Below are 25,351 nucleotides of genomic sequence, written 5' to 3'. Positions count from 1 at the left end.
CCAGGTCACGCTGCACACCGGGCTCCCAGTCCCCGACTTCTACTCCAGCAGAGCATCAATAGCCTAAGGATGTGCCGTGGAGGCGCCAGCTGCCTGTTCTTACCTCCGCCTGCGAGAGCCACAGTAAGGAGCTCAGCCAGCCGTGGTGGAGTGCAGACTTGGCAGGAGTGGGAGAAGGAGGAGAGAAAAGCTGGTCCTCTGCAGTCTTCACACCCACAGCTCTGCCCTTTTCCCTTTCAACCTCTCCTTTGCTGTCATGCCTGCTTCCGCTTCCATGTCCAACAATTCTAACCAACAAAGGACCTAGACAGCCCACCATGTCACTTGGTTCCCACTCCCAGATTTTGCTTTTATTTAATTTAATTTTTTATGTAGGTGAGTTATATTTTCTTTCTTTTCTGATCAGGTTATTGGTGACTTACTGGACTGGCACTGCCAGGAGAAAATTCTCCTGCTAACTTTTTTTCTTAAGCTTTCTGTCAAACAATGAGGTTATAGGGGGAGGTAGGGAAGAATGAGCTGAATTTGTAGCATACAGCTTACCTCCTAGAATGTTCTTGCCCTCTTACCTTTCCTGTAGCGTTAGCTCTGCAGAGCTAAGCTTTGGGAGAGTGATCTATCACTGAGAAGTTTTACTACTCATTGAAGCACAAAAATATCCGCTACACAGGTTCCCATCAGGGTAGGATCGTTAGGATGGCCCTATAATTAGGATAGGCCAGAACCCTGGCCACTGTATAAAACTGGAAAGTCTCTAAAACACAGGCAAACCAGGGGACTTAATGATTTGGTTCGTTTATTTAATAAAAGCTTTTAATTGAGAACCTACTATTGACCAGGCACTGTTCAAGACACTAGAACATTATGTTCTAGACACTGTGGGGACACAGTGGTGAACAGACAGGCATAGTCTCTGCCCTTCGGAGCTTATATTCCAGTAGGAGAAAAAGCAAAAATAAAATAATTATAAGTTGTCATATGTACTAGAAAGGAAATGGGCAAGGGTCAAAGAGACTCATGGGCAAGATCTTTCAGGCTTCCTAGAATGATGCTAAAAATCTACACATTCTGGCCATAGCACCAGAAATGCACCAACTCAATGCCTTTTCAGCTGTGCTATTTAATTATGGTACCTGCTGCCACTCATCACAGAGCCCTTCTTGGTAGAAATGATGTCAGCATTCTTATTTGCTGATGCTGCTATGATACCACGCCTTAAAAATTGATAGTTGAAAAAAAAAAGAGTGACCAGAGGGCAAAGGACCCATTCTCAGTAATGGGAGATCTTGAGTTGCAGTCCTCAGCATTCACATTCTCAGGATAAACATGCTTGTCTCCATATAGACTATCTGTGCCTGTTATGAATGAAAAATCCATCCACTCTGCTGCCATTCACAGCCTAATTTTCTGGAGTAGTCCAAACAAGTTTGGAAAAATGGGATTGTATGTCATTACTATGACTGATAGCAGAATAATAATGCATCTTACTTCTATATAGACATAGACTTACATAGGTTACCCTTGAAATTCGTTAGTTTGTTATGAAGTTTTAGGAAAAGTAGGACCCGGAAAGAAGTTCTAATTAGTTGTCTAAATATTTTCAGTGAGCCAAGAAATTCACCATGAAAAAACAAGAATAACGAATAGAAGGGAAGAGACAGGATGGGAAAGCTAACAAATTAAAGTGTAGGCAAAAAGGAATATGTGTAAATAGCTAATTATTTACTTTTGTGCTTACTTTATTTAGATTATTTCTATCAGTTACAATCTTTTTCTAGTTAAGTGTACCTAATTTATGGAATGGGTGCTATCCTGTTTATGTGTGTCTTGGTTTTTCTTGGCTACAGAAAAACTGTTGCAGGGCAACACTAGTTTGATATTTGATTTACTCTCCAATGAGACTCGATGGCTGGGCCGTGGTAGACTCATAGTTCCTCTTGTTCTTTATTAAATTCATCCTGCTAATTAGATTTCTAGTGACTTGTAACATGTAGTTTACACTGAATTGCAATTACAGATGCATATAACTACTATACTAGAAAAAAATTGTCATTTCTGGTGTGCCAATAAATGATTTTTATGAGAGAACAAAATGTCTCTAGAATTTCTTAGTTTTTATCTATTGGGGATGACAGTTCACCTTTGTCAGAGCGATGTTTCTTCAGCAAGGTCTCATTGGAAAGGCCCCCAGAGCTCTGGAGAGCATGTGTTCTTTCCCCTGTTTCCTTGGGCATGTGGCACTGCCTTTTGGTTTTACTCATATGAAATTTAACCTGATGTGAAATGTCCAGTGGAGATGTTTGGGGTCTGCCTCCAAGCATTGGGGATTTACTTCTGTTTTTTTTTTTTTTTTAGACAGAATCTCACTCTGTCACCAGGCTGGAGTGCAGTGATGCAATCTTGGCCCACTGCAATCTCCGCTCCAGGGTTCAAGCAATTCTCCTGCCTCAGCCTCCCGAGTAGCTAGGACTACAGGTGCACACCACCATGCCCAGCTAATTTTTTTGTATTTTTAGTAGAGACAGGGTTTCACCATGTTGGCCAGGATGGTCTTGATCTCTTGACCTTGTGATCCACCCGTCTCAGCCTCCCAAAGTGCTGGGATTACAGGTGTGAGCCACTGTGCCTGGCCTACTTTATTTTTAAAAAGCCACAAATTTGGCTTGCAGTTTTATAGTACTGCAAAACAGAGTGTCACTGACTTTTTCAAACCTAGCTCCTTTAACATTTCTTTGAATGGCGAAACGATACCATTGTTTTTAAACAATTACAACATTATTCATCTACCTAACGTTGTTAGCCACTAAAAAGAATGCCTTGTTTCTTGATTAAAGGAAAAACATTACCTACAAATATATGGTCTGAGTTATAACCTCACAGAGTGGAATAGTACACAGTTGGTAGCTGCTGCTGCTCTCTGTTGATTCCAGTTTCTGCACATTCCTCTTTCTGTCACGGGATCCTTGGGGTGTCACTTCACCAGCCAAAAGCCTCTGTGGCTGGCAGTGCCTTCTGCCTGAGTACTGCCTGCACCTGCTGGGCTCATTCTGCCCACTCGGCCTGGCAGGCTGTGCTCGGCTCACAGTACCAGCCTGGATCCCACACCTGCTAAGGGTGAGTCAGGCACAGAGTGGCAAGGGGTGTGTGGGCAAGTGAGCTCTGGGTCTGGCCACTGCACACGGCCAGGCAGGCCGGCTGCTGCAGCAGGGCAGGCAGCTCCAGGCACCAGCACAGGTGTTGGCTCTGTAAGAGGCTATGGCTGGGCCAGATGTACTGCACACAGCTTCCACTACAGGAACACGCATCTGGCTGAAGGGTATGTGGTGGCACCTGGAAGCTTGGAGACACCAGGAACCACAGAGCCCCAAAGAGGGTGTCACAGCCCTGGCTCCAGGAGCCCCAGGTATGGGCTCCCAGAAGGGCCACAGCTCTTCTCTCCTTCTCATCACCCGCAACATGGCGAGCTGAGGGTGGTGGCTGAGGGTTTCAGCCATGTTTGTGTTACAGCTCTTTCAGACCCACCATTCAGCAGGTCCCAAGTTCTTGTCCTGTATCCAGGAAGAATGAGGTATGTGGACAACCGGAGGGCGAGCAAGGCAGAAAGGAGCTTCACTGAGTGACAGAACAGCTCTCAGGAGACCTGAAGTGGGTAGCTCCCTCCACAGACAGGTCCCCTTGATGTCTGTGCAGACACCAGCAGAGAGGAGACCCAGAGTGGGTAACTCCTTTCTGCAGCAGGTAGTGTCGACGTCTGGCTGAGCCCAGGGTTTTTATGGGCTCAGAAGGAAGGAAGCGTGTACAGAATGACCCATAGGCAGACATGGATGGGCCTGGAAACAGCATCATCAGTTCTCACTCTGGGCCATGGACTCACCCCAGATCTGGCAGCCTGGCCCCCAGGCTTCAGGCCATCCCTGGCTTGAAAGTAGGGTTTCACCGGGGACCTGCCCTTTTCTGTCCAGGAGCATGACTTCCTCCTGCCGCCATCAACATGCCTTCCACAGTACCCAGGATGTTTGGGCTGAGGGGTTCCTGCAGGCCTGCACTGGGCTGTCTTCGGCTCCACCTCGGCCTCCCTCCCATGCTCATCAGCACCCAAAGTTCAGAGGGGGCTGAGGCAGCAGAAGGCTAGTGTGACAGTGCTGTCCCAAGCACACGCACACCTTGGGGGTTTCCGACAGCACCCAGGCTTGACCACAACTTTGCTCCACCCCAGAGTGGGCACCAGGAGCAGGGAGAGGCCAGGGTGCAGGAGCAGGTACTTCTGAGCCTGCGGGGGGAGGGGAGTTTCCCAGGCCCCCAAGAGCACAGGGATGCCCAGGTCCAGATTTATGGCTGGGCTGCTGCAGCTGCACCTGGGAGCGTGGGGCTTTCGCCCTGACAACTCAGTAGGGAGCAGGGCTCTCATCTGTTCCCAGCCCCTAGTGGCCCCAGACTCACCATGCCCCCTGCAGCCAGAGTCTTTGCAGCAGTGGCTCCAGATGGGCCGCTGGTGCCATCATTTCCACTACTGTGATACCTTTTTCTTCTTCCTCTGTTGGTCTCATCTCTCTTCTGGTTTTCTGCTCTTCTGTTTACTACCAAATGGAACACATTACTTATGTGTTACTCTTCTTGTGGTACTAAAGTTAATGGAACTTCTGATTCCCCGTATTTCCTTATAGGAGTGATTAAATGATTTGCAAGAAATCATTTTATTTTCTAGAAATGAGGTCCCTTTAATCTACTGTGGGCATTAATCTTTTTCCTATCTATTCAACTCACTGAGAAGAAAGGAGGGCTTGCTATTGAATCCAGATTTCTGATTATGAATCAAGGGAACTATAATAAACAAATTCTCTGGTCACACTACCTTATGATTTATATGAACACTCTAAAGACACCTGTATGTATTTCTCAAAATATGTGCTAGCCGTTTCCACTAAGGCTGATGTTTAGGGAAGCGTGGGTCTAACCTAATACATCACATACAACTGAGGCTACCTAAATGTTGTATTTATCTGAAGAACCAACTTTTTGGATAAACACAGAATTTGGAGTACTGAATATGAGTGAACAACAAAAGCACCTAAATAGATGTACAGAAACCTCAGTCTGGGCCTTTCAGTTTGTTACTTCTTCACCCTACCATGGCTGTGCTAAGAAAAACTACAGAAATAGATGTGTGGGCCACTGGGAAAAAAGAAAAAGGATCAACGTTTTATCAAATTTCCAGTACAGAATTAGACAGTGGTGGTGGTTGCATAATCTTGTGAATATACTAAAAACCACTGAAATATATACTTTAAGAAGGTGAATTACATGGCATGTAAATTATATCTTAATACAAAAAAAGTTCTATGACAACACTCAAGGATCACTCAGCAGGAAGCAAAGTGCATGGACAGTGCAGGAGCGCTGTCTCAGGCCCCATCAGGCAGGATGCCACCCTTTGCCAGGGCTGTGCTGTAATGCAGTCACTGTGGGGCCATGTTGGACTGGACCCTGAGTCTCATGAGTTCTCTCCTTCCAGCCTCCCTCAAATTACCCATAATAGTCTGCTCCTATTTCCCCAAACCTGTCCACATGTAATAAGCTTCTCAATTTTCTAAAGCTCCTCTCCAACTTATATCTTATATTCTAAACCCCCCTGTATTATCCTTGTTCATACATCACAGCCATCTGTTTTCTTCCCTAATTAAATGGACCCATCTTTATCTTATCTAAACCCACTTCCAGTACCAAAGATTTATTGACTTTATTTATTTATTGTTAGGTTGCCATTTAACAAACAATTTTTAAGGAAAGATGGAGGTATTAAATATGAACTACTCTACACTCTGTTTCTGAACTGTGTTTTCAACCTAGTAGTTTAGTTAGTTTATAATGAGCAAATCACCTGCAGTAAATGAGGATCCTAATTGTTCCTGCTGTAATGCTCATTTTCATATGTGATCTCAATGTATTTTCCTAATTGCCTGGTGGGCACTGTTTCTGTCAGATGTGAAGAAATAAGTCTGCAGGCTTATTGGTTGGGCAGGCTTGCAATGATGACTAGATGAAGGTTAATTGTAGCTTCTCAAGAGGTTGATTTTATCATTGGCATTTTGGCAGAAATAACAGGCTTTGCAGAATATGCAAACTTTATCTAGGTGTAGTGTTGTACTAAGACCTGATATACCAGCAGAAAACCACAAATTTCTTTATAGGAAAGAAATCAGTCAGTCTTTAAAATTTCTGAGGTCCAGCCAAACCTCCATGCCACTATCAAATTCCACATCTTCAAGATTTCAAGTCAGACCAAGAATTAACACATATGCTGAGGCTAAGCTACCTATCATCCTAGCTAAGGGACACTTTGCTTTGATATTAAGAGAATCTGAGCACCTGCTCTCCTTGCCTTAGGGATAGGGAAAGGGAGAATCCCAAGGAATCAGATGAAACACTGAGTCTATTTTTTTTTTTTTTTTTGAGACACAGTTTCGCTCTTGTTGCCCAGGCTGGAGCGCAATGGCACAATCTCGGTTCACCGCAACCTCTGCCTCCCAGGTTCAAGCGATTCTCCTGCCTCAGCCTCCCGAGTAGCTGGGACCACAGGCTTGTGCCACCAAGCCCAGCTAATTTTGTATTTTTAGTAGAGACGGGTTTTCTCCATGTTGGTCAGGCTGATCTCAAACTCCAAGGGGAGTTGGGATGTGAAATCAGGGCCCAAAAGAGTACAGGACACAAGGGTGCACCCAGTGACCAGGAGATTCACACCCATCACACACCATGCTTTTTGTTTTGTGTTGTTTCCCTTTTTTCCTTTTTTTTTTTTCTTTTAGGCATCAAGCTTCATTTCTAAGCTCTTGCCAGGTGTCTGGCAGTAACCAAAGGAAGCTTTATAATAACTGGGGTACACTCTTAGTAAACAATGTCAAAGACACTGTAAAAGGAGAACAACTAAGGATCATCAGTTGTCCCACAAAATTGATCTGACCCAATATGATATTTTTCATGGTCTGAATCCTTCTAGGGCTAGATTAATAATAGCAATTACAATTTCCTTATTTCTCAGATACAAGAGTTGTGTTTTGTGTTTTTCTTTTGAGAGACAGGGTCTTGCATTGTCACTCAGGCTGGCGCACAGTGGCATGATCATAGTTCACTGCAGCTTCAAACTTCTGGGCTCCAGGGATCCTCCTGACTCAGCCTCTTGAGTAGCTGGGACTACAGGCACATACCACCACTACTGGCTAATTTTAAAATTTTTTGTAGGGATGGAACCTTGCTATGTTGCCCAGTCTGGTCTTGAACTCCTGGTCTCAAGGGATCTTCCTGCCTCAGGCTTCCAAAATGCTGGGATTAAAGGCATGAACCACCAGACCCAGCTGGTTTTTTTGTTTTGTTTTTCACACCTTAACATCCCTCAAATCAAGACACATCTTACAACACATGTCAAAAGAAACTCTTCAGCCATTGATAGAGTGGTGGTTCTCAGCCTCCACTGCACACTGAAATCATCTGGGGAACTTTAAGAATACTGATGCTGCCGGGCACGGTGGCTCATACCTGTAATCCCAGCACTTTGGGAGGCCGAGGAGGGCGGATCATGAGGTCAGGAGATCGAGACCATCCTGGCTAACACGGTGAAACCCCGTCTCTACTAAAAATACAAAAAATTAGCCGGGCATAGTGGTGGGCACCTGTAGTCCCAGCTACTCAGGAGGCTGAGGCAGGAGAATGGCGTGAACCCGGGAGGCGGAGTTTGCAGTGAGCCGAGATCGTGCCACTGCACTCCAGCCTGGGCGACAGAGCGAGACTCCGTCTCAAAAAAAAAAAAAAAAAAAGAAAGAAAGAAAGAATACTGACGCCAGGTTACTAATTTAGTGGGTCTAAGATGCAGCCTGAGAATCTGGAATTTGTAAGGTGATTCTAATGTGGGTCTAGGGCTGACAGCCCAGAGGTAAGGAATGAGTGGGTAGTGTATACTCAGCAAAGTTGTTATTGCCTACACATTTGGAAAAACAATAAGATGAGGGGCATCATCTTATAACCAACAAAGCGAATCCTCCAAAACATGAAGTCTTTCCATGTTCGGTGTCATGAAGCCAATACACAAAACTAAAATTGTCTAGTAGAGCAGGCTTTATTCGATGGCCATGGAATTAAGAAGTGGAAGCATGGCTCACAAATCAACTTCTTGACCAGTGAGGGGTGAGGGGTGAAAATAAAGAGTTTCTCTAAGAAAGGGGATGGATATTAAAAATAAAGAGGGGCCAGGCACGGTGGCTCACACCTGTAATCCCAGCACTTTGGGAGGCCAAGGCGGATGGATCACAAGGTCAGGAGTTCAAGACCAGCCTGGCCAATATGGTGAAACCCCGCCTCTACTAAAAAACACAAAAATTAGCTGGGCGTGGTGGCATGCACCTGTAATCCCAGCTACTCAGGAGGCTGGGGTAGAAGAATCACTTGAACCCAGGAGGCAGAGGTTGCAGTGAGCCGAGATGGCGCCATTGCACTACAGCCTGGGTGACAGAGCGAGACTCTGTCTCAAAAAAAAAAAAAAAAAAGAAAAGAAAAAGAAAAAGAAAAATGAAAAGAGGAAGATTCAGGTCTTTTCTGGAAATGGTCAGTGAACTTCCCAGAACTGGAGCAATGCCTTCCTTCTTTTTTGTCCTTTTATAGCTTCTTCCGGTCATTGTCCTAGCAATTGTCCACTGTTATGATGATGGTCAGAGTGTCATTTAGCATGGAAATGAGACTATAATGACGCCCAAGTTCTTTCTGAAGTCATTTGTCAGCTATTTTGGTTCTAGCCAGTCTCAACTGTTCCAGTAACAAAGGGAACTTTTTATTGCAGGCATCCTGTTTCTTAAAGCAGTGTTAGGGCAGAGCTGAAATTCAGCTGTGTCACAGAGGCATTACACCAGCTAACAATTTCATCATTCTGTTACTTCTGTTGAGTTATTTCCTTTGATAGCTGATAAACTTAAATTCACATCTTAATTATCACTTAAAAGGTCTTTTAAAAGATTCCATTATAATGCAGTATAGAAATGAAAAAATATATTGTGCATGCATAAAATTAATAATCATTCATTGGATAATATACAATTGAAATAGTCATACACTGGATAATATAATTAATAAAATTGTCAAGATGCTGAGAACAAATCACAAATTTTTGAAATCTAGGAAAAGTTTTTGGGACCAACTGATACGTGAAGAGCTATCATTCAGATGTCTAAATCTGTCAAAAGCTTCCAGCTACTTCCCAGAAGCTCTTTATTTCCTATTATTTATAATTCAGTTAACAGTAGCAATACAAACAAAATAGCCAAAAGAGAAATGCAAAAAAAAAAAAAAGAAAGAAAGAAACACACACGTAATCCCACTGCATTCTTTAAATTATTCTGCAGCCTCTCAAATATGCTAGCAAGGTCCAGATCTCGTGCAAGGGTAATCATTACATTACATATAACTGCCAGTGGCCCTGCTTGATAGAGAGGCATTTGGGGCCCCAATTGTGTTTGTTAGTCTGAAGAGCAAAGTAGCATGTATTTTGGCAGACAATGCATGCTATTGTAAGTAGAGTTTTTCAAAATGGCATATATTAAATGTTGAACTTGGCTTTGGCTTTCTCCAAAACAGCTCCTTTTTTTTTTTTGAGACGGAGTTTTGCTCTTATTGCCCAGGCTGAAGTGCAGTGGTGCGATCTTGGCTCACTGCAACCTCCACCTCCCAGGTTCAATCAATTATCCTGCCTCAGCCTCCTGAGTAGCTGGGACTACAGGTGCGTGCCACCATGCCAGGCTAATTTTTGTATTTTTAGTAGAGACAGGGTTTCACCATGTTGGCCAGGCTGGTCTTGAACTCTTGACCTCAGGTGATCCGCCCGCCTTGGTCTCCGAAAGTGCTGGGATTACAGGCATGAGCCACCATGCCCGGCCAAAAGAGCTACTAATAAGCCAGTAGTGCATCGTACAATCTCTAACTAGAACTTCTTACAATTGAGAAATCCAATCACGCATCATATCCGCAGGTTCCACATGGGTGCATTGAAACAACCTTGGGTTGAAAATACTGGGAAGGAAATAAAAAAACAAGAAAAATCATACAAATAAAAGCAATGCAGCATAACAACTATTTACAAAGCATTTACATTGCATTAGGTATTATAAGTAATCTAGAGATTTAAAGTATATAGGAGAAATGCTACACCATTTTATATCAGCGACTTAACTATCTGTGAATTTTGGTATCCCAGAGGTGTCCTGAAACCAAGCCTTCACGGATACGGAGAGATGACCATGCTCTAATAATATAAGTTGCCAAATATTGAATCTTATTGTTTTCCAGGCAATGTACCAAGGGCTTTTAGTGAATCATCTTACTTACTCTTCATCTTACTTATGCATTTTTATTATTACCATTTTAGAAATGAAGAAACTGAAGCACAAGAGGTTAAGCAACTTGCCCAAAGTCACACAGTATACAAGTATGACAGCCAGGGTTTGAACCCAAATAGTCTGACTCCAGGACACAGGCTCTTAACCTGTAGGTTATATGACATATGATTGCTACACATAGGATGTACCACAGACAACACACTCATTCATTCAATTAATATTTAATGAGCACCTATTAAGTGATAAATACTGTTGTAACAATGCTATTACCAGGAATACCAGTGAATAAAATAGACAAGGTCCCTACATTCTTAGAGCTGATATTCTAATAGGGAAATAATAAGTAAACAAAGATCAAAATCATTTTAAGTATTAATAAATACAACACAGGAAATCCAACAGGCTATGAGATAGAGAGATATAGAAAAGTCAGCAATTACCTCTTTGAAGGGGTGATGTTTGGGTTGAAGAAGCCAGGACCAAGGGCAGGGGTAAAGGCCTTGAGGCAGAAACAAGCCCAGTAAGTCAAAGAGTTAGTGAGGGTGAGGTGCAGTGAGAGGAAGGAGGGTGGAGAGCCCAGCCTGCTGAGGTTATATGCAAATGCTACACCATTTTACATCAGGGACTTGAGTATCTGTGAATTTCAGTATCTCAGGGAGGTCCTGGAACCAATGCCCCCACAGACACTGAGGGACAACTGCAGGGAGGCCCTGCCAGGCAGGTGTGCCAGGTAGGAATCTTAGGCTACAAAAACACCCAACCTGACTGTGGCTGACCTAAAGGCATAGAAGGAATATGTGAGAAAGACATGGGGCAGCTTAGAAAGATGGGAACCAGGGCAGCTCTGGGGATCAAGGTAGCAGGAACTGATGAATATCGGTCTTATCAGAGACTGCCAAGGGGGCACAAAAGCTCCAGCTCGTCCTTATTTTATTGTCTCACTGCTCAAGATTTAATTCCAGAAAGATGGTGTCTGACTTTGCTTGGGTCCTGGGTCTGCCTCTTAGCTGAGGGAGGGCGGGACATCACCGCTTAGAATTCCAGCCACTGAATCCAATTTGAGTGCTATTTCTAGAAAAGTAGGGATGGATGCTTGGCAGCAAAATGAGCAAGGTCCCCTGCACCATGATGAAGTATTTGGGCTTATTCCAAGAGCAGCAGGAAGCCACTGGTGGGTTTTAAGCAAAGTGAAGTGACAGGTTATATCTACGTAATGTTTTAAATGAATGAATGCTGTTTAGTCTGGGCCTTTAATTTCTGGGATTTTTTTTTTTTTAACAAAAGTAAATGTTTTGGAAATGGCAGAAAGCTGGGAGACATTTACAATCGTAGCAGAGAATAAACAGTGAGAGGGGAGGTTCTCTTCTATATTGACTTTATGTCTCAGAATGTCAAATGCTCACAACTCATCTAGCTCAAAAAACAACATAGCCTTCCGCAACTCAGTAGAAACTGGGACCACAGCCAATTTTACTTGACACTTCTTTCCCAAGAAATGAACACAAGAAATTGCTGCCTCTAAGCTACGAGAAACTGAGCTGGGAATTTTTTTCTGACATAAAGATCCACACAACTGGTTTCAAAACTTTTTTAATTCTTTGAATCTTATTCACCTGAAAATCTGTCTCGTGGACTCTGGGGTCACAAAAACCCAGTTCTCAGCCCAGGTCAATCACTTACTAGATGTGAGCTTAGACAAGGTAATTAACCTTAAACAATAGTTTTAGCTTACCATAAATTGGAGATAATAATATCTGTATCCTAAGGTGGTTGTGAGGATTAAGTTAGAAAATATGCTGTGTCTAGTGCAGGAGGAGCTCACGGAGATTCCTCTTGTCTAAGCTGTTAAGTTTATCCTTGCAATGGAGAACGGTCAGTACATAATTAAACATACATTGCTATTACGTTCACAGTGAGGATGTGGAGGGGTAAAATGATTTACAATGGGTTTTGATTTTGAGTAACTTAAAAAGATTTATAGTCCTTGAATATAGTTCCCACCAATACTTCTTAGGGCAGGTATTAACTGCTACTGTTACTGAAGTGCTCAGTGTGTCAGGCACTATTTGAAGCATTTCATATTTATTAACTCATTTAATTTATACAACAACGTCATGTCATTGGATTACCATTATCCCCTGTTATAAAAATTAGGAAACAATAGCAAATAAAGTTTCTGTATTTGCACAAGGCCACACAGCTGGTAACTGACAGAGCTGGAATTTAAACACTTACATGTCGGTTCTAGGGCCTTCACTCTATTTATTTATTTATTTATTTATTTATTTATTTATTTATTTGAGACAGAGTCTTACTCCGTCACCCAGTCTGGAGTGCAGTGGCGTGATCTCAGCTCACTGCAACCTCCACCTCCCAGGCTCAAGCAGTTCTCCTGCCTCAGCCTACCAAGTAGCAGCCTACCACAGACACCTGCCACCATGCCCGACTAATTTTTATATTTTTAGTAGAGACGGGGTTTCGCCATGCTGGCCAGGCTGGTCTCAAACTCCTGACCTCAGGTGATCTGCCCACCTCAGCCTCCCAAAGTGCTGGGATTATGGGAGTGAGCCACTGTGCCCAGCCCTGGGGCCTTCGATCTTAACCATACTTTCCACATAGCAGAGAAGCACGAATCCACACATTGCCCAGCGAGCTGCTCAACTCCCTTCCGTCCTCATATGCAAAGTTGTTCCACTTGGGATTTGGAGTAACAAATTAAAATTCCAGTTTTATGTGTATTTTGTGGATCCTCAAACATAGATTTGAATGATTTTCAAGTTTTAAATTTTGTTTAGCAGTACTTTATGTGAATATGCGTTACCTGGAGGCAGAGACCATGTCTTCTGCAATATGACTCCATGCACGTATTGTTCCCTGTAAGCTGTTCCATGTGCACGTGAACAAACCAACCACAACTGCCCATGCACACACCTCTAATACTTAATACTGAGCAAGGCTTCTCAGCTCCATCTGCTCACTGCACTGGCATGTATGGCTTAAAGAAGATGTTATCAACTGGCATCAGAGAGTGGCTTTGGAGGAGAAGGAAATCAGTCTTTCTCCCCCATTCTCTGGAATAGATTGAAATGGTTTATGTCCAGGACCTGGAGAAATTTTGATAGAGAACTGGTCTCCCTGCAAGCTGGCCCTGGCCCTCCCAGAGGACCACCAAGATGGTATAAAAGAGACTCTTCTCGGTAGGGTCTTAGTCCCCACCAAGTGTCCTGGAGGACAGTGAACAAGGCCAACCTCACGCAAAGCTCCCAAGTAAGCCAGGTGTCTCCCTGGCACCCCCTCACTTTACTTTCTGTGCCAAACAATTCTCACCAGGAATACAGTGTCCGAAGTGTGGAAAGCTTCCAATACTACAGCTTACCCCATGCTTCCAGAGCCATCCTCTGCTCAATCTCTTTTCTGTTTCCTCAATTAAATCTCCCAGTCTTCAATGTTCAGGTCATTGCTGATCAAGGTAATAATCTCTAATAAAATTTCTTACAACTTCCCACTAAGAAACCCATAAGAGCTTCTTAAAATTTAGAAGTTTCAATAGCATTAGAAATCCTGTCAACCATTTGACAGTGCATATATGAAAGGGTCATAAAGGCAAAGTGGACCCCAAATGCCGAAGGAGCCAAGACACCAAAGAATGAGGCAGACAAATTCAGTCTGTGATATAAAGTGATTTATTGGGGGGCTGGGTATGGTGGCTCACGCCTGTGATCCCAGCACTTTGGGAGGCTGAGGTGGGCAGATCACTTGAGGTCAGGAGTTTGAGACCAGCCTGGCCAACATGGGGAAACCCCGTCTCTATAAAGATAAAAAAATTAGCCGGGCATGATGGCACGTGCCTGTAGTCCCAGCTGCTCAGAAGCTTGAAGCAGGAGAATTGCTTGAACCTAGGAGGCAGAGGTGGCAGTGAGCTGAGATCACACCATAGCTCTCCAGCCTGGATGATGAAGTGAGACTCTGTCTCAAAAAATAAAAATAAAATAAATTGATTTATTGGGGGGAACTTACAAACAGAAGCTTGGTCTTAGGCAGCTGGCTACAAGACAGGTAAATCTCTGCACTGCGATTGCCCAGACCCAGGATGTGTATCTTGAGGAAAAAGTATCTATACTCTGGAAAGAATATGTAGGTGGCTATAAGCATCACAGCCTATGATTTCTGCAACATTATCAAGGGTTGTTTTGAGGGAAACTTATAATGAATAAGTGTTCCTACATAAACAGTAATACATCACCTAGACATTTTGGAGGCATTCCCAGACTTGGGGTTAGTCAGCAGATTAGCATTTAAAATAAAGTCACTTACGTCCCTACTAGTGCCTAAAAAGCATTTAGATCAATGTCAGCATAAAGGAGGCTGGACTGCGAAACACAACTGTGTGCAAAGGGAATTTGTTGAAATAAACAGGCTGTACCCTCTGGGACAGAGAAGCATGGTCACCTGGGAAGGAGAGAAAAGGGAGCTTGGGTCACTCCAGTATCAGCAGCCAGCTCAGAAATGTAGACCTGCACAAAATAATACCCTGGCAGCTATGAGAATATCTGCTGCAGCCAAGAGGGCACCCCGCCTACTCTTTTCATATCCAGTGAAGACCGTCCCTCTCCGTGACACCAGGACTGGAGGCAGTGGATACACCGTGCTGCGGAGGTGATGCTGCATCTGAGGGCTGAAATACAAGATCTTCAAAGGCCAGCCATGCTCAGGGCATTTTGCTCACATTCTTGAGGACAAAAATTATGCTTCTCTGTGTAGCAGAACAAAAGAGGGGAGTTGAGAGTAAGATGGCTAGAAGGATGGGAATTTTTAAGTTCCAGCCATTGCTGCATTGAGGACACTAGAAGGGTGTTTTCAGAAAAAAACTGCTTATTTTCTTCTCCCTGCCTGCTTTTGTTGTTAAAATGCTTTCATGGAACCTCTGATTATGCAAAAGGAAAACCCCAGCCCTGCCCAGCAGAGATGACTGAGATAATGTGGAACTAAATTGTTCTGTGCAGTAATTCATCTTTGTGCAGATAGCATCTGGGAATGGGAGCTGGTTGTTTTCTTTTTTCTTTTCTTTTTCTTTTTTTTTTTTTTTTTTTTTTTTTTGAGACAGAGTCTCGCTCTGTCGCCCAGGCTGGAGTGCAGTGGCGCGATCTCGGCTCATTGCAACCTCTGCCTCCCAGGTTCAACTGATTCTGGTACCTCAATCTCCTGAGCAACTGGGATTATAGGCGCCCGCCACCACACCCAGCTAAATTTTTGTATTTTTAGTAGAGACGGGGTTTCACCATGTTGGCCAGGCTGGTCTTGAACTCCTGGGCTCAAGCGAGCCACTCGCCTCTGCCTCCCAAAGTGCTGGAATTATAGGCATGAGCCACTGCACCTGGCCTGGTTGGTTTCATTTTAAGGGACTCCTTTTTGCTTCTGGCAAGCTCAGAGATTGCAGTTGGAGTTCTCAAGACAAAAGGACATAGTAAAAGCCATTTTGCTCCAAAACAATGGTCACCAGAAACATGGAAGCAGAATAAGACCCAAGGAAAGAAACAGCCAGTAACGAATTCCCTTGGACAGTGTTTGTCTAATGGACTTTGGGTGCAATGATGTCTGATATCCAATTTTAAGGCATGTCCTGCTCTGTGAGATTATTCTCTTCCATTACCTCCCTCCCTGCCAAGTTTTTGAAAAGCCTTCCTTAATTTATATAGACCAATGTCAGTCTTTTTAAATTTTATTTATTTATTTATTTTTAGACGGAATTTTGCTCTGTCACCCAGGCTGGAGTACAGTGGCACAATCTCGGCTCACCTGCAACCTCTGCCTCTGGGGTTCAAGCGATTCTTCTGCCTCAGCCTCCTGAGTAGTTGGAACTACAGGTGTGCACCACCACGCCTGGCTAATTTTTGTATTTTTAGTAGAGACAGGGTTTCCCCATGTTGGCCAGGCTGGTCTCGAACTCCTGACCTCATGATCTGCCAGCCTTGGCCTCCCAAAGTGCTGGGATTACAGGCATGAGCCACTGCGCCCAGCCTAAACCAGTGTCAGTCTTAAGTGAAAAGCGCTTGTATGATTGAGACTAAGTGATTTGGGGATTGGAGAGTAAGCTAATATGGGCAGAGTTGATTGTGAATAAGCCAACGCCCAAACAACACACTTCCTCTAATATTTCTTCTACTCAAAAAGTTATATGCCCAACGTTATCCTAAGGGCCTTTGTGAAAGTAGAGGTAATGACTCATCTGGTAACTTAATTTCCTAGTGGGTCATCATTTCAAGGGCCCCCAAGACCACCCTCATGTTTAGTGATTTGCTAGAAGGATTCAAAGGACTCAGAAGTAAATGTATTCACAGTTACAGTTTCTTGCAGTGAGAGGACACAAAACAAAACCAGCAAAAGCAAAATCAGATACAAAGCAAAATCAGCACACGGGGCAAAGCCCAAAGGAAACCAGACATAAGCTTCCAGGGTCCTCCCAGTAAAATGGCACAGGATGCACTTAACTCCTCCAGCAACAACATGAGGCAACATATGCAAAGTGCTCTCTACTAGAGAAGCTCATAAGATTCAGAGCCTACGGTTTTTATTGGGGACTGGTCATAGAAACCCTCTGCCTAGCACATACAAAATTTCAGACTTCCAGCAGGACAATGGTATTCAGCATAAACCATATTGTTTGTACAAACAGTCTAGGCACAGTAAACCATCCTTCTCAATTACGGAATGGTAGGAAGACTCCTGAAAGCCAAGTTCCCGGATGCTGGCCATGGGTCAACCCTGCAAGTAGGCCTTTCTGAGGTCTGCTGTCTCGGGGCTGCTGTGTTAGCTCTTTTTCATTACAGTCACCCAGAGATCCCCTCTGCAGCTTCTCCATCACCACCACTGACCTTAGAGTTGTTCTGGATTCTGTTGTATAAGTTATGGTCTTGGAGACCCTATAAAGGGTTGCAGGATTTCTGGTTCTGTTCAGTTTTGCCATCTACACACAAGAAGTTCTCAGAAACATATGTGTTGAACAAATGAGCTATGTTTAAAAAAAGGGGGTACTTTAAAAACTGAAAAAAAAGTACTCCAAAATATTAAGAAAGGATGATGTTATTACATATAATTTTTATTTCTATTTGTATACGTTTTCCAAATTTTCTAGAATAAACACATTCTATTTTTATTATTAGAAAATAAATAAAACAAATATTAGCTTCCAACAAATCTGCTAAACGATACTCCTGTAGATTAGACGCCCAATCCACAAGGTTGAGCCAAGATCCACTGGATAACTTTGACCCTCCAGGGATACTTTTAGCCACAGACATTCTGAGTGAGGCCCACATCACAAAGCATTTGTTTCTTAGGACTCAGACTTAGTGTTGCTCCTTTTCAAACAGTCTTCATAGCTTAAGCTCATGAAACACAGTGGTCAATGCTTACAACAAATTTGCCAACTTATTAACTAAAAATAAAAAATTAGAAGATTCACTGATTTTTCCTGGTTTCTAATGGTAAAGGCTACAAACTACAAGTGCCGCAATCAGCTTTTAACCATCTGCACAGATAGGAAGAAAATTTTTTAATTAAAAATTACTTTCCAAGCCTATTGTCCCGGGGTTAATATTAATAATTAGTTTGCAGGATGAGGCATTCTAAAAAGATTCTAGATAGCAGTACAAAACTATCCTGCAAGTTTTTAAATCTGTCATGAGTAATGAAATGGTTTACAGTGTTACCACTTATAACTTATGATAACTAATCAAGATTCGACCTTAATAAATAACATAAATACATAAATAAAATTATCAGTACCCAGCTACTCTAAATAATGTCAACTCTTTCTTTCTGGATTTCTAGTCAAATTAACTTTCTTCATTGCTTCAAATATTTTACTTCCAAAGAACAGTACATCTGTACCCAAACAACACTTTTCACATACAGAAGAAAATGCATTAAAACTTATATATCAGATCTAGCAGTTATATTTCCAACAGAAATGAGGACATGCATGCAATAAAAAACATATACAGGCTGGGCACGGTAGCTCATGCCTGTAATCCCAACACTTCGGGAGGCCAAGGTGGGTGGATTGCTTAAGCCCAGGAGTTCAAGACCAGCCTGGGCAATTTAGTAAAACCCCATTGCAACTAAAAATACAAAAAGTTAGCTGGATGTGGTGGTGCATGCCTATAATCTCAGTTACCCAGGAGTCTGAGGCATGAGAATTGCTTCAACCCGGGAGGTAGAGGTTGCAGTGAGCTGAGATCACATCACTGCACTCTAGCCTAGGCAACAGAATGAGACTGTCTTGAAACAGAACAAAACATGTACAAATAGGTTTATGGCAGCTTTGTTCATAATAACCCCAAACTGGGTGCAATCCAAATGTCCATCAGCAGCAAAATGGATATATAAAATTGTGCTTTGGGAGGCCGAGGCGGGCAGATCGTGAGGAAAGGAGATTGAGACCATCTTGGCTAACACGGAGAAATCCCCTTTCTACCAAAAATACAAAAAATTAGCTGGGCGTGATGGCTCATGCCTGTAGTCCCAGCTACTCAGGAGGCTGAGGCAGGAGAATCACTTGAACCCTGGAGGTGGATGTTGCAGTAAGCCAAGATCGTGCCACTGCATTCCAGCCTGGGCAACAGAGAGAGACTCCATCTCAAAAAAAAAAAAAAAAAAATGTGCTACATTAATATAATGGAATACTACATAATGATGAAAACATAAGAAATCTGGCAAGAACATAAATGAAACTTACAGATACAATGTTGACTAAATGAAGTCAGACAAATAGAGACATACTGTATAATTCCATTTATACAAAGTTTAAAACTGGCAAAAGTAATCTGCCATATTGGAAATCAGGGTAGCAATTACCTTTAGGAGAGAGTGACAGGAAGCGGGCACAGGCGGGGCTTCTGAGCTGCTCATAATGTTCTGTAGCTCAGTCTAGCTACAGAACATGAGTCATCCATTTGGAGAAATTCATTGCGACACAAACTTAAGATTTCCACACATTTTAATAAGTACGTTTTACTGCTAGAAAAATATTATCCTCTCCAAAAAAGAGGGTTTACAAAGAGCTTACACATAAAAAGACATCATTTATTAAAGTTCTTTTAGTAAATGTTTGAAAACTCTGATAACTTGACATATATATATATATATACACACACACATATACACACATATATGAGATGTGAGATGTGTGTATGTGCTGATTATGTGTGAAAGAGAGATGCATACCTCTCCAGTTCCCCTGAGTCTTTGAATCAGAGGGCATTCCATTAACTCCAACACAAATGCCAGTGGTTCTCACTCCCATTTGTCTCACCAAACCTCCAACTATCATGTCCTGTATTTCTGGGAGTCTCCAGGAGGTGTCTCCACGTGCTGCTCCCAGTCCTGTTGGCTACACCCTGCCCCACTGGTCATCACAGTTCATCCAGATCCTCCTCTAAGATACAAGAGAATGACTCACTTCTTTCAGTTAGAAGGTGTGACGCTGTTTCTGAGTCTGAGTATTTTCTATAAAGCTTGGTGAGAAAATTCTTTCAGGGTTTGCTGACAGCCCTCTACATCCACAGGGTATACAGGCTTCTAGGTAGCTGGACCAGGGAACAGAATCCAGAAACTGCTACCATGCCATAGTCAGACTTACTGCTCCCTTCTGACAACTAAGGCTTCTTCCTGGGTGAAGTGAATCAGCAGACTCCTGCCCTTAGGGTGAGTTCTCACCCAGGAACCTCCTCAGCCCTCACAGCTTGCTAGACATGCCCGCATACATCTAAATCCCAGCAGTGGGTGTGACCTGACATCTTTCCCAGATGGCTCCACCTCCCCTAGTCACATCGAGTTCACCCAGGCCTGTCTTGCCAGTTCACAGATGTGCCCAGACAGGCCTGAAACCCTGTGCTGGACCCCAGCGCCGCTCCCTCTACTTCATGACCCTAATCCTGTAAGCTCATGTGGTTCACTGGGAGGCCCAAGCCACTAGCACATCAAACTTTGAGTGTTCTTTAAATCTGTCATAAGAATGTTGAAACCCCATAAATTTTTATAATTTTTAAATTTCTCCAATTTATCAGAATAATTTTTTCTTTAGATTTCGATGTATTTACATCTAAGATTTTAAGACGGAGAAAATGCCATCTCTTTATGCTCTGTCTAGAGTGATAAAAATAATCCATTTTTATTTATCTTCTTCAGATTATGGGTCATTTTCTCACAGGGTTTTGGTGCATAAATATCTGGAACAAAGAAAGGGAAATGAAGCAGTGATTAAAATTGCAGTCACATCCTGCTGAACCATTCACTAGCCTATGATGTGGAGTTCAAATGGTGAATTCTTCCACCTGCTGGTATCAGCCTGTCTCTGCAATTCACACATCGACTCCCTAAAAAACATAAAATGAAAATTCTGAGTGGGGAGAAACTTTACATTTTCATCTTAAGCTGGAAATGTATTATGACTCAATGACTGAGAAACTATCATTCAATAAGGTGGAGAAGGAAATGGAACTTCTAGGAAGATAGAGAAATGGCTGTTATCATTTGGTTTCTAGACAAATGCAAGATGTTCTTTTCTTCCTGTGACCTCAGATACCACCTAAGATCTGGGCTACTTGTTTTTTCTTTAGCATAGTCTGCCTTGTACTTTAATGCGAATATGGTGCCTTGAACTAGTTTAAAGTTCTGGGTAAGGCAGATGCCATGAACTGAATTTTTTTACCATTAGCAGCAAGCACAGTACCTTGTATACAGTGAGTACCCATTCAATGATCGCATTGTTGATATTCCAAGTTGGCTAATGCTCAGTTCTTCTTTCATGACCCTACAGGAGTCCTATAGTCATGTTTGTAAAAACTGGGTCAGGGTGTAAAACAGCCATTGCTACAGTAAGTATAGGGACTTGGACTTAAAGGTAAGACCAGAAGCAGGAAGATAAAGAGAAGAGGGTGGTTCTCAGAAGATAGGATCCTGGGGAGACAAGGTGTTTTGTTATTCTACAGTCAGTTTGGTTCACTGTTAAGTGTCCAGCACAATGCTGGACTCATAGTAGGTGCTTAACAAATATTTTCCTAATAAATCAATAAATTAGAAACATTGAATTTGAAAAACAGAGGTAGGTTATGCTATGAAAGCTATGCTCAATGAACTATAATCTATTTAATACAAGAAATGCAAAAAGAAAAGCCCTCATTTGTATATGAGATCAGCCTTCAGTATATCATCAGACTCCCAGCCTCCATCCTAGGAAATATTAAGTGAAAGGGAAGTTATTTTCTTCCTGTATTTCTGTATGTTTTAAGCTAACACATGTTATCCTTCACTACTCTAAGCACCTTGCTAGTTAGAACTTTAACGATGGATAAACAGCTTAGAGAAGTTAAAGTATTTGGCATTTGAGAATTTGGGGTTTGTGATTCCTTAGGTTCACCCCCATAACGGACAAAACTCTAAAAATCAATAATATTTTTTATAGAAGCCTATATGTTTTATATAGTTAAAGCCTGCAATTAATCAATCATGTACAAAGGACAAGTCAAAATGTGGGCTCAATGGAGGGTTTGCATGACAAAGACCTGAGACAAGGCAGCAAAGAGGCTGTGCCTTGTGCACGTTGCATCATGGTTATCTGCTGAAACCCTGTGCTTAGCACACTTTTCACTTCCTTTCCTTGGTAAGGATTTGTTCATATCTCTTTGCAAAATTGTCCGGAATTACTCTCCTCATTTGTTCCCATACAAAGGTGAAAGCTTGGCTAGGCACGATGGCTCACACCTGTAATCCCAGCACTTTGGGAGGCTCAGGTGGGTGGATAATCTGAGGTCAAGAACTCAAGACCAGCCTGGCCAACATGGTGAAACCCTGTCTCTACTAAAAATACAAAAATTAGCCGGGCATGGTGGCATGTGCCTGTAATCCCAGCTATTCTGGAGGCTGAGGCAGGAGAATCGCTTGAACCCGGGAGGCAGAGGTTGCAGTGAGCCGAGATCGTGCCATTGCACTCCAGCCTGGGCAACAAGAGCAAAACTCCGTCTCAAAACAAACAAACAAAAAACAAAGGTGAAAGTTTTTCTGGAACATGTCTTATTGGATTAGTAATAACTCCAGTGGGCAAGGCAAATACAAACAGCGTATAAACTCAGATGTGCAAGGAATGCAGTGTTTCATGTGCCCGTGTGAAGAGACCACAAACAGGCTTTGTATGAGCAACAAGGCTGTTTATTTCACCTGGGTGCAGGCGGGCTGAGTCCGAAAAAGGAGTCAGCAAAGGGTGGTGGGATTATCATTAGTTCTTATAGGTTTTGGGATAGGCGGTGGAGTTATGAATAATGTTTTGGGGGCAGGGGGTGGATCTCACAAAGTACATTCTCAAGGGTGGGGAGAATTACAAAGGACCTTCTTAAGGGTGGGAGAGATTATAAAGAACCATCCTAAGGGTGGGGGAGACTACAAAGTACATTGATCAGTTAGGTTGTGGCAGAAATAAAACACAATGGTGGAATGTCATCAGTTAAGGCTATTTTCACTTTTTTACAAGCCAGTTGCTTCAGGCCATCTGGATGTATACGTGCAGGTCACTGGGGATATGATGGCTTAGCTTAGGCTCAGAGGCCTGACATGCAGCTTTATACTTTTTGTATCAGTTTAACTGCTTTTTTTTGTTTTGTTTTTTTGAGGCAGAGTCTTGTCCTCTTGCCAGGCTACAGTGAGTGCAGTGGCACCCTCTTGGCTCACTACAACCTCTGCCTCCCAGATTCAAGTGATTCTCATGCCTCAGCTTCCCAAATAGCTAGAACTACAGGCGTGCACCACCACACCCAGCTAATTTTTGTATTTTTAGTAGAGATGGGGTTTTGCTGTGTTGCCGAGGGTGGTCTCAAACTCCTGGCCTCAAGCAATCCACCGGCCTCAGCCTCCCCAAGTGCTGGGATTACAGCTGTGAGCCACCTTGCCCTGGCCTGTAACAGTTTCAGTTTAACTTCTAATGTGAGCTCTCATTCCTCCAGGGAAGAAATTTGATCTCAAATTCAGTCAACCAGTCTATTCAACTGAGGACCCCTCAGCAGGGGTACCCTGTGCTAAGGCCCTGGTGGCAGGAGCCGGTGGAGAGAAGCCTCTAGCCTTGATACCTCTCCCTTGGGTACTCTCTGAATCAGTCTTCAGTGCTGGGGATTCGGTCAATGGCTGCCCTGAGCCTCCCTGGGGATGAGGAGCCTTTGTGAACCTTGTCCAAGCCCTGACTACTGAGACCCTCCAGGCAGTCACTTCCTCCTTGGGCTCTTCTCAGGAAGCAGAGCAAAGTCCTGGACACTTCTCAGATACTCAGCCTGCCTGGGATTTCTGCTACCTGATCAAGGAAGCCAGCTCCAGGATCCTGACTCCAAGACCAGTGATGTCTCTACTCCCCACACCTCCGTGTCATCTTCTCATTACTGCCCCACTCTCCTCAGACCCTTGCCCTCACTCTTACTGTGTGTTAACTTGGAGCTCAAAACCAGGAAGGCTCACATCTTCCTCAGAGATTATAAGCACCTCAAGTGCCACAGCAGCTCCCCAAGGGAGATAGGGAAAAAGTAAACCATCAGGAGAAAATCAAAACACTGGTTAATATGTCAAAATATAATCCCAACCCAGAAGTTTCTATCTTAATAATGCTTTTACCATTTCCTGGCACTTCTCCACTCATATCTCTTTTGAGCCTAGCCATCCTTTTTTTTTTTTTTTTTCTTTTTTCAGACCGAGTCTCACTCTGTTTCCTGGGCTGGAGTACAGTGGTGCAATCTCAGCTCATTGCAACCTCCGTCTCCAGGGTACAAGCGATTCTCCTGCCTCAGCCTCCCGAGTAGCTGGGATTATAGGTGCCCGCCACTATGCCCAGCGAATTTTTTGTATTTTTAGTAGAGATGAGGTTTCACCATGTTGGCCAGGCTGGTCTCGAACTCCTGACTTCGTGATTCGCCTGCTTTGGCCTCCCAAAGTGCTGGGATAACAGGCGTGAGCCACCGCACCCAGCCGAGCTTAGCCATTTTATGGAGTGAGAAGGACAGACAGCTTTGTCCTTACTTTGCAGAAGTTGAAATCAAGGCACTAAGTGATTCTGCAATCTCAGCGTATTCCACAATAGGCATATGAAGGCTGTCAGTGATTTGAGGGAGAGGAAGAAGATAGGCTGGAAGTATTTCTATCTTTTCAGGAACTCCCACTGGACTATGCCTAAGAATTCAAACTACTGTATCAATGAGCAAATCAAATATGACAGGACCTGAAAGTGTCAGGAGCATCCGCTTGTTTCAAGACAAGCCAAATATACTCAGGTAACGAGGCAACGAGTAAATGGTCACTGTCACAGCCAATTATAGAGATGGCAATGCAGTCTGCAGACAGTAAGGGAATTCAAAAGTAAAATAAATCCAGGTTCTCAGTCATCTTTCCTTTTCTTTTTCTTTTTCTTTTTTTTTTTTTTTTTTTTTTGAGACGGAGTCTTGCTCTGTCGCCCAGGCTGGAGTGCAGTGGTGCGATCTCCGCTCACTACAAGCTCCGCCTCCCGGGTTCACGCCATTCTCCTGCCTCAGCCTCCCAAGTAGCTGGGACTACAGGCGCCCGCCACCACGCCCAGCTAATTTTTTGTACTTTTAGTAGAGACGGGGTTTCACCATGTTAGCCAGGATGGTCTCGATCTCTTGACCTCGTGATCCACCTGCCTCGGCCCCCCAAAGTGCTGGGATTACAGGCGTGAGGCACTGCACCCGGCCCTCAGTCATCTTTCTAAATATTTGAAACAGCGGAGCCTGGATAACAACCTTGGTTAACAGATTCATACATTAAATGTGCTGAGTGCAGTGTACTCAAATTCCCTCACTGAGCATAAAGCTCAGCCCATTTTTTACACCACCCCTTTCCAGAGTGTAAGTGACCTGTGTGTGGGGACACTGTGGACCTCTGGCATTTCCCTGGATTGCAAAACTGATTAGAAGAAGGTCAAAAACCAA

General features: G+C 43.3%; 1 protein-coding gene across 4 annotated transcripts in view; it reads left to right on the top strand.

The window, feature by feature from the left end:
* The window catches only part of TRIM9 (tripartite motif containing 9), a 117,208-nt gene extending 115,120 nt beyond the window's left edge, over positions 1-2,088 (top strand). For all 4 annotated transcript variants that reach the window (XM_003267679.3, XM_030810456.1, XM_030810448.1 and 1 more), the window contains one exon: positions 5-2,088. In XM_003267679.3, coding sequence (XP_003267727.2) covers positions 5-67 — 63 coding nt within the window. In that variant the 3' untranslated portion in view covers positions 68-2,088. The remainder of the gene's footprint in view (positions 1-4) is intronic.
* Positions 2,089-25,351: the final 23,263 nt, after the last annotated feature.

This window comes from Nomascus leucogenys, chromosome 1a (genome assembly GCF_006542625.1).
Source record: "Nomascus leucogenys isolate Asia chromosome 1a, Asia_NLE_v1, whole genome shotgun sequence".
In the NCBI taxonomy this organism is placed as follows: Eukaryota; Metazoa; Chordata; class Mammalia; order Primates; family Hylobatidae; genus Nomascus; species Nomascus leucogenys.
The sequence above is the reverse complement of the archived record's forward strand: the minus strand, read 5'-3'. Positions and strand labels throughout refer to the sequence as shown.